The sequence below is a fragment of the Engraulis encrasicolus genome, chromosome 7 (assembly GCF_034702125.1).
Source record: "Engraulis encrasicolus isolate BLACKSEA-1 chromosome 7, IST_EnEncr_1.0, whole genome shotgun sequence".
Taxonomy (NCBI): domain Eukaryota; kingdom Metazoa; phylum Chordata; class Actinopteri; order Clupeiformes; family Engraulidae; genus Engraulis; species Engraulis encrasicolus.
Window position 1 is genome coordinate 41,564,785 of NC_085863.1, and position 10,441 is coordinate 41,575,225.

General features: G+C 44.3%; 1 protein-coding gene across 1 annotated transcript; it reads left to right on the top strand.

The window, feature by feature from the left end:
• The first annotated feature begins 753 nt into the window (after positions 1-753).
• On the top strand, positions 754-3,823 carry LOC134451846 (G-protein coupled receptor 83-like). Its single transcript, XM_063202244.1, has 5 exons — positions 754-1,092; positions 1,314-1,439; positions 2,072-2,205; positions 3,058-3,547; positions 3,578-3,823. The coding sequence occupies exons 1-5, from the start codon at positions 754-756 to the stop codon at positions 3,821-3,823; spliced, it is 1,335 nt and encodes a 444-aa protein (XP_063058314.1).
• Positions 3,824-10,441: the final 6,618 nt, after the last annotated feature.

Genomic DNA, 10,441 nt, shown 5'->3' on the forward strand with positions numbered 1-10,441 from the left:
ATGTTGTTTTTAAGCACTGGGAGCATCTGCACTACTAATTCCCTTGCATCTGTACGATGACAATAAAGACATTCATTCATTCATTCATTCATTCATTCATTCATTCATTCATTCATTCATCCAATACCACACTTGAAAAAATAAATTGGGACCAAATGATACTGTATGTTTGAATTCGATGACTAAATTGGCTATGTGGTAGGTCTACATTCATTCTAAAATACTGTGTCTGTTTTACTATCATCAATGAAGCTATGGTTTCAGACTCTTAACCACAACTGTTTCTAATATTTCATTGCTGTGTAATGTGTAGAAATAGTATAGTGAAACAGAGCCAGATGCATCTTGATTGTTGTTGTGTGGGTCCACCAAAAAGCTTTGTCATGCACACAAATTCACGTGAACAAATTGCCACGACCAATTTGATTGAGCGTTGCATAAACTGTTGTCACAAACTATTTTCCTTCTGTTTTCTATTCTCTTAGATAATTGTGTTACTGAGGGAGGTTACGCGGAGATCGGCATGTTAATGGAACACACAACAATCTGCCTGGCATTGGCAAGCGAAGAGCCAACGGAGAGCCTGGGCGCGTTTGTGCGTAGTCTCTTGCGTTGAGAAAACCGCACCTCTCCCCCTCTCCTGTCTCCGCACCTTATCAGCAAGAGCAGGGGTATGCGATGCCGCGGCGCAGAGTGGCAGTATTCTGAGTGTCGGGGTGATCTCTCGTGGTTCTCACAGACAAGTTCGTAAGGATGGAGTCTTTCACGCGAAACGCAACGGGAAAAGATGCAATTCTGGCATTTACGTCAAACAGGTCGAGATTATTCACTTTGGATGAAAATGCCCTGGCGGACTGGCAGACTTTACTCGGCAAGCGAAAATACGGGGCCGAATCCCAAAACCCCACCACGAAAGTTTTGCTGATCGTCGCCTATTCTGTCATTATTGTCATATCGCTCTTCGGCAATTCCCTCGTTTGCCACGTTGTCATCAAGAACAAAAAACAGGCGCGCTCCGTAACTAGTTTGTTTATTGCCAACCTGGCCATAGCGGACATCCTCATAACCCTACTCAACACCCCCTTCACCTTGGTAAGTAACAGCGCATGGACAGCTGGATGATATGCTACACAGTAAAATGCAGAGTTAATTCAACACTTAAGAGAGTACTCTGGGGCCGAAATTTACACTGTTGCCTAAGTGTTGAATTAACACTGCATTTTTTTTTTTTTACTGTGTAATCAGTGAAATTGACTAATATAATTCTCTGACTAACCCTGGTAAACTCTTTTATGCCCTTTATATTTTTATAGGTTCGTTTTGTTATCAGCACCTGGGTGTTTGGAAAGGGTATGTGCCACATCAGTCGCTTCGTGCAGTACTGCTCCTTGCACGTGTCCACCCTCACCTTGACGGCTATAGCTCTGGACAGACGGCAGGTACGCATTTGCCCAAGTCCATATTTGATTTTTGAAGGCAATCACTTTGGCGATGAATGATTCATCGCGTTAATTTGAGACAGACTGACTGGCTCAGTTCGATGGAGCAGCGTGAATATGCATGTTAAGTTCGCAGCTGCCTTTTTAAATAAATGATGAATTTGGATCACGATGTTTTATGCTGATTATGGATGGACAGCCGTCGTATTGGAAGCCTAATCAAGAAGTCGCCTATATCTGCATTAAGTAGCTATGCTTTGCTGTCATTCATTCTATGTGTAATTAAATACTTTACTCTGACATTTCATTTCGGCTAAGAAGTCATTTAATCAGCTATCTTGGTATTGGTAGGCTGAAGACATTCTGTGGGCTATTTATGCATAAGCAGTAGCTGCTCTCCAACACCCCTATCAGCTATAGAAGTTCAGTCGCTGTCCACTCCAGTGGTGCTGAAAATGAGCGTCCACTAAACCCACCTATGTTAAATTACCTTATCGAGGCCTTAGGGGTGTTGCAAATGCAATTTCCATGCACGTTTTTGCATAGCTTCCAAATTGTATGCTGTGGCAGATTAATTTGCTATTTAATTTAACTATCCTGTTTGATTTGTTATTTTATCTCCGACTGCGAAGGTAATTCTGCACCCTCTGAGGCCTCGTATTTCCACTTTCCGAGGCTTCATCTATATTGCGCTGATATGGATCATGGGTGGCTCTTTCTCTTTACCTCACGGAGTTTATCAGAAGCTTTTCACATTCGTATACAGGTAAGCACACCTTTGCTTTGAGTTAGGCTTTGTCAGTGGGGGACCTCAGGTGTTGCTGAGGTGGGGTTGTGGGGTGGGGCAGAGCAGAGGGCAATAGATGTTTTGCAGCCCCCGTTAATGTTATGTTATTATTGCTGGCACATGCAACCAGTGTTGGAAATAACGCATTACACAAGTAATTAATTACTGTGATGCATTACTTTTTGCTGTAACACATTAATGTAAGGCAGTACTGTACTGTACCTGTACTGTACAGGGCAAAACTCTGTAATTGGCCTATTTACTTGCAATGCTAAGTAGTGCCTAACTTAAGTTGCAGTGCATTGTACTGTGACCTGAATTTTAATGGTGTTCACTGTGGTGAGTCAGAAAGCTCTATTCCTGGTAGTTTTTAGTCCGCATGCTGCCAAAACACATCCTGGACAGGAGGTGAAAAGTCATGATTCATGAGCTTGATTTACACAGTAAATTGCCAGATCCATATTCAGGCCTACAGTTATTTTGGTGAAAGTAACAAAAGTAATGCAAAAGCAGTGTAATGGCTTAAAGTAACATGTAATCACTAACGTATTACAGTTTTTGGGCAACTTGCCCTACACTGCTTGCAACACTCTCTGTGCTCCCCTATCGCTGACACTTGTAAACTAAGACTTAAACCCATGAGTTTATTTTCTATGGAATTTGAAATGAAACAAATATGGAATAAAAGAATGAATGAATGAATGAATGAATGAATGAATGAATGAATGATTCAAAATAACCACAGTTCTTTTCATGCCCCGCCCCCCCTCTCTCTCCCTCCAATAATGTGTCCAATCCCCATCGATTCCCCACCATCGCCATGGTTTCCAGCAAAGACATCATCCGCTCCCTCTGCGTGCCCGACTTCCCCGAGCCCTCTGACCTCTTCGGGCAGTACCTGGACCTGGCCACGTTCATCCTGCTCTACGTCCTCCCTCTGCTCATCATCAGCGGCGCCTACCTAGCCGTGGCGCGCCGCCTGTGGCGCCCCAACGCCATCGTGGGCGACGTGACCAGCGAGCAGTACTTCCTGCAGCGCCGCAAGCGCAAGCGCACCATCAAGATGCTGATGGCGGTGGTGGCCGTCTTCGCCGTCTGCTGGTTCCCGCTCAACTGCTACGTGCTGCTGCTGTCCAGCCGCTCGGTGCGCTCCAACAACGCCCTTTACTTCTCCTTCCACTGGCTGGCCATGAGCAGCACCTGCTACAACCCTTTCATCTACTGCTGGCTCAACCACAGCTTCCGCGCCGAGCTCAAGCGGCTGATGACCGCTGTGTGCCCCTGGAAGAGGAGGGTGGCCTCGTCGGGTGGCGATGCTGCTGCTGGTGGTGGTGGTGGTGGAGCGTCGCAGGAGGAGCAGCAGCAGGTGCAGAGGCTGCTGCCACCTGTTGGCAAGGAGGAGAGTCAGCACCACCACCACCACCCTGGAGCGTGGCCTGAGAGGGAAGCGTTGGGTGGGGGTGGGGGTGGGGCGGCCGGACAAGGGGGTCATCACCACCACCCTTCCTTCAAGAGCTCCACCCGCCAGTCGCTGTCGCTGTCGGGCACGGGCCGGACGGACATTCTCGCGGTGGAGCCCATCGTCGTGGTCGGGTGACTTGTGCGCCTCGAATGTTAACATCACATCGCATTACATTCAGCAAACACTTTTAAACCAAAGTGTTTTCACAGGGTACAGGGAATAGGTTTTCAGTCCCTGGAGGCAATGTGAGGTTAGGTGCCTTGTTGGTCAAGGGGCACTGGACCCATGGATGAAGGTGTTGAAGACCACTCACATAATTCCTCCTGGTGCATTACTCGAATCTTAAACCTTCTGATCAGACCAGACCAACTCCCGAACCCTTAGTCCATGGTCATGGCATCCTGCTTTCACCATGTAAACTTGATGCAACACTGCCACTTCAACAGCACCTGTAGGCAATGGTGTTGTTGCCTCAGATCTTACTTCATTCAGGGACATGGTTACAGGGTTGTTGGCCATACGAATGAGTGTGGCCGTCATTTGAATGGGAAGAGCTCAGCTCCTTGCAATCATCATCACCATGTGCCATTACACGTAACAGGCTCACGCTCACAACTGGTAACAACTGACAAGAAAGGGGCATTTGCCATGACACACATCTACACCAAAGACTGGCTGCTGGAGGTGGATCATGTGCTTTTCGTATGGTAGGCCTATACTGTAAAATTCATACAAGCCAGTGAGCATTGAGAATGCACCAGAAAATCATGTAGAAGATTCTGTAGACAGAAGATTGTGAAACATCCTTAAAGTTGGTGCTCTGAACATTTATGTGAAATGTAAAAAAAAGGGGATTTTTTTTTTTCAAAGTCTCTAGACATGTGGACAATGGTAGCCAAGCCTATACCCCCAACAACCTTCAATGAGTAGACATTTAACCATTTGTATTGTCTATTGAGGCCAGGCAGTGCCATTGTTCAAAATGTCATCGCAAACTGCAGTCTGTAAGGAGACCTCAAAAAATCACATCATGCGTTTGTATATAATCACAATATGTTTGCTTTGCAACAAAAGAGAAATTACGCCCCTATGAAAAATTCCCTCTCACTGACATCACTGTCCATGTTTTCTTACGTACGATGATCAATCGTTTGGTAAGCACACTTAAGACTTTTTTCAGGATGTAGCCTATTCTGGTTGCAAGGACAGCAATTGTAAGCCTGGAATTTGTCCTCAAAGAGAGAGAGAGGCAATCGATAGTCTTCATTCACCAGATAATGACTCATTAAGGCATGAACCGTATTCTAAAGATAATTATTTTTTTCTGATTGTTGGAACTCTAACAGCGATTCTAATAGTGCGATTAAAAACAACGATTAATACTTATTTAACCATTGACCAAATTTACAAGACTAAAAGCACAAACATTGCTCTCAATTGCACATTTTCATAACACTTTGCAAATGTACAGCATTGCACTCTTTTCCCCCCGGACTTGTAAACACCACTCAGTGCTTTAGATACAGAACATGCTCCTAGAATACACATTTATGGACATTATTTACACACCTTTTCCAGGTGACAACAGAAAAAAAACTATTTTAGATAAATGGTTCACTCATGCCTCCATTTGAGCACTGACACATAAGGCTTATCATAAGCCACAGCTTGACTTGTCAGTGCGCATCACAACAGTGAGGAGAACAGAGGAGAGAGAATTTTTACATGCAATGGAAGTCAAGGAGGAGTAGTGGTAGTCTATGTAGAACGCAGGTATACAGAGTATTCCCACTTCAAAATTTCAGGGATTTCAGTATAGGCCTACCCACTTAAAATTGATTGGTCTATTATTTAGAATAGCACAAATATAGGCTATACAGTATACCCACTTCGAAAAATGCTCAAATATACAGTATACCCACCATAAAAAAGTAGACTACAACACTGAGGAAGAGTATAGCTTGAGGAGCATAAGGAGAGGCAGCAGTGAGGGGAAAGAGCCTGAAACTGTCTGAAGAAATATGGATGTCATGGGACATATGGATAAATATGGATGTACATACATGTACTCTATGTAGTGAAGCATGGCATGACCCTGTGGATATCTGACATGACCTGAGCCAGTATAAACACCTATAGCAAGGTGGCGAGAAATGAAGAGAGAGAAAAGTGAGAAACAGATTTGCTGCTGATGTTGGAGCTACTCTGGCCTCACCGGAGCTTCTTCACCTCATGTAGCAAAGTGAAGATTCAAAATGAGAAATGGAATTCCTAATGTCATTGGAGCTACTGTATACTGTATCGTCAGAGGCCTCCCTTTGTCACCAGGCAAGACAGGCAGGTAGCCACTTGGGGAATAACAACTCACTCTTTCTAACAGTAGTGGCGATTCCAAATGTTCCAAACTTTGAATTTTCCCTTGGTGGCTCAGCGGTCCCTAGAGTCGCCTCTGAGTGTAGTGGACCATGGATTGACCCTGTAGCTATAGCCAGCCCCACATGTGCCGCTTCACCAGGACTGGGCTAGCACCAAAAAAAGGCCCAGGCATATTATGCACAGTCAGTGCCCTCTAAATTGTGGGCCAGTCTGTACAGAACATACAACAAAACCCAAGAGCATCTGTTCCAGAGGAATGTTGGCCCACTGGGAAATGCCCTGTATGCCTGGTGACCAGTCCAGGCATGCACTTCACTGTAGCAAAGGGGAAGAGCACAGGTGGGGAAAGTAAGAAATAGAATGATTGATCACAGCTGCTATACACCATGGAATGGCTCTCTGGGCAGCTGGTGTCACCTGTGTCACTTAGCCGTAGCATGGAGAAGTAAGGGTCAGGGGAGCAAGGTATAGGATCACTGATTAAAGCCACTATATGTATGTGGTGGGCCGTGGAATGAGCCTGCGGGGGACTGATCTCTCATAATATGTGCCACTTCGCTGTAGGCAAAGGGCAGTAAGAAATGGAATCACTGATTACAGGTACTTGTGTGTAATGGATCGTGGGAATGACTCTGTGGGTACGGCTCCAACTGAGCCTCTACAGTACCAGGGGGAAAGAGGAAACGTGATGAACTGAAGAAATGCAATTACTGATCACAGCTACACAGTGAGAAACCCAGTGTTAATAGAACTCTTAACCCCTTTCCGCAGAGCCTTTGTTATAACGCTACTACTGTCATCCAAATTGTAATGACCAAGTCTTATCCTGTTACTTAAGGCTCTTGGTAATGGTTTAGCAATGTTGCTATGATGTAGCTGAGTCTTTTCAGTGAGGAGTCAACAGGCCTGCCGGCGGGCCCATCTGCACACACACTACAGAATTGAAATGAACTCTGTTTCAAATAACATTTAGATAGCATGTTAATATTGGAATGTGTTAATAACATCACCGTTGAGTTGACGTTATATTTGGCAGCCTGCAGAATTCTACACTGACTTTTGATTCAATTTCAAAGTAATCTGACTCCCCACAGTGTCATAAATACTCTGTATTTAATTATATTCATCTGGATTTATATGTGTATAAATTTACTGTGAAATTTTGACATCCCATTTTTACAGTGTACTGTGTAGTGGACCATGGACTGACCCTGTAGGTAGCTTGGTCTCAGCGGTGCCACTTCAATTCACTACAGCAAAGGGAAAGAGTGAAGGTGAGAAAAATAAATAAGAAATAGAATTACTGATGTTGACACCGGAGCTACTGCCTGCTGTGCGCCGTGGAGTAGCCCCGTGGACCTTCCAATTCAGCTGCAGCAGCGTGAAAAGCCAGAAAAGTAAGACATGGAAGTGCTAATGCCATTGGAGATGCTGTGTGTTGTGCACCCCGGGATGAGTCACGACATATCGATAGTCTGCTTCAGCTGTCTGCACACTTCACTGTAGAGGTCTTCATCCTATATGAATCATACATAGCACTGACACTGAATAGTGAATTGGCTTGTGTTGTTTTGTTGCCTTTGTGGTGTCCAGAGATTGACACAGCTACACGCTGGGGCCACGTACAGTGTGAAGGCCATCAACTGATTGTTGGAGATAACAGCCCTCAACCTACAGCAACGCATTGTATAGCAAAGACAGGGGCCTTTTGTCATCAGTATGCCCTAATGATCCGTGTCTCTTGACAGTATGACAGCAAGTGATGAGAGTAAAAGGATGCATTACCATTCACCATTTTCAGATTGTGCTGGAAAGGTTTGCTATTGTCCCCATACACACATGACCCTTTCACGGGCACTGGAGGGGATGTGGGGATATTGATCACATGTCATGTCATGATGCTGTGTTCTATACTGTATACTTATGAATTTGTTTATTTATTTTTCTTCCAATCTTTCTTTCCTTCCTTCTTTCTTTCTTGTGGATGGACCTAAGGAGATAACAAGATGTACAGGAAAGTATTTTTGGCTCTGTGTAAAATCACAACGTTTAAAAAATGGAAAAATGCTCATTTTATATAGTGGAATGTTTTTGATGTGTGTAAAATGTAATGGGCATCAGTACCTGAATGTTGCATCCCTTCTTTGAGTCTCATTCCTGTGTATAACGTCACATTGACACACTGCACATTTTGCACAGATGAACCTAATGTATTTGTCATTTTTAACCATCAGTGTATATGCCACTGCTGTGTGTTTAGTTTGATGTTTCGTGTTGTAGTTTGGTACTATTTGGTAAAAAAATAAAAATTGTACAAATGTGTACAGTTAATGTGTCTGTGTGATGTTTTTTGTGTTTGGTTGTGTACAGTTTTGTAAAACATGGCAAATAGTCACAAAAAGTATTGGGGAAAAAAACTAAGAATGACTGAAAAATGTTGTGTGGTGTCCCTTTAAGTTCTCAGTCTCATTGCCCCATATGGCCCACGGATTTTGCTGTTCCTTTTCCCATGGTACTGTAGAACCATCCCGGTATATCCAGATCTTTTTTTTAAAGCTATTTGTGCCTTTATTAGATAGGACGGGATAGAAAAGATGAAATGGTTTGGAGAGAGAGATGGGGTACATTTGGGGAATGACAATGGCTGGATTTGAAATCGAACCTGGGTCCTGTGCGCGTACAGGTACATGGTATGACGTATACGTATGGTGTATGTGCCACTGTAACATGGTATGATGTATATGGTGTATGTGCCACTGGGACACCAATCGATGTCTCTAGATCAGGACTATTCAAATGGCGGCCCTGGGGCCACATGCGGCCCTTGGTCAGCAAGGTTCTGGCCCCCCACAAGCCCCTTGAAATACAGAATCGTTTTTCGGAATTTAGAGATCGATTTAGAGATAAACGTTTGGGTTCTGTATAGAGCTGAAATGGGACAGGCAACGTTAAAATACAGAGAATTGCATCTAAGAAATGCAAAACTTTCTGGGGGAGGAGACCCCAGAACCCCACTTCAATGAAGTCTCCCATCTGTTGTCATTAACAGTCAGCAACTATAATACATACGTATAGTTCGGCCCCTTAAATCTGGCCCTCGTTGACATTTAATTGAATACCCCTGCTCTAGATCTTCATCAATATCAGCCCACATCACACCATTTACATTCTTGAGCACAAACAAGCTAGAGGTACGGTATTGTTTGACGGCCTTATGATGGTGAAAGCTGCATGGGGGAGTGGCAGATGTTTCTTGCCATGTTATTCTGAGCCATACGTTGCCTCCCTCCCAGGCTTCTGCAGTAAGCCCAGAGGAGGTCAGCACAGCAGCAAACAGCATGCTCCCATCTCTCTGCTGCGGTCCTCTCCTCCTTAACATTCACACACTGTTTCTCCCTTTGAACGTGCGTACCCTCTTCTGTGTTTTTCTAGCTTATTTATTGTGATTTTCTTTGCTTTGTTTTTTCTCTCTCCATGTAACTCTTTCTTCTTTTTCCTTTTAGCTCACTCAATGCAGTCAAATGTCAACTCCAAACACCTACCGGTATGAAGTTTGCCTCCTGGTAAGGTCAGGAATTGTTCACAGGCTGGTCTCACGTCATTGTACCCTTTCAGTCATGAAAAAATAATACAATATAAAATTCCTTCAAACAGAGACATGGTGGGCTTTTGTTTGTTCTGCTGTGTACAAAGCAGATATAGCCAAGAGTCATCCATACAAAGCCTCCATAATTACACACACTCTATTCTTTATATAAATGTGCTCCAGGGATCTGTTGTCCCTTTCTATTTTTTTTCAGGCTTGGTTGCTTTTAAAATAACAAACAGGCCCATTGACCTGGAGGGGGGACATGGGCATGTTGTCCAGGGCCCAATACGAGAAGTGGCCTAGAGTTGGGTCCCCAATACATCTTGTATGTATTTAAAGTGGGGATCTTGGCCTTTCAGATGGGTTTGTCCTGGGCCCACTCAAGGCTGACAGCGGAACTGTGGGCAAATGTCATCCTATCGAGGAATTCCAGCTTTGCAAGACAGCGTAATCACAGTTATGTGCCACGGGCGTCATGAATAAGTATGAAATGCAAACCGCAGTGTGCCATCTGTGATGATTGAAAGCTATAAAGCTGCCATTCACTGGGTTGCTGTCACTCCCTGGGTCAGCTAACAGGGTTGCGTTCAATGTGCATGCTTCCTAAACTAAAAAGGAGGCCTATCGAGCTCAATGATTCACATTCATTGTGTGTTTCCTCACCTATAATATAGAAGACTGCATTCCTTTTTGACTGCAATCTTCTGAGACAGTGTGATCAGCCTGATCTCACAGAGTTATGTGAAATGCACACAGACCCTTGGGCCATGAAATCTCTGGCAGTTTCC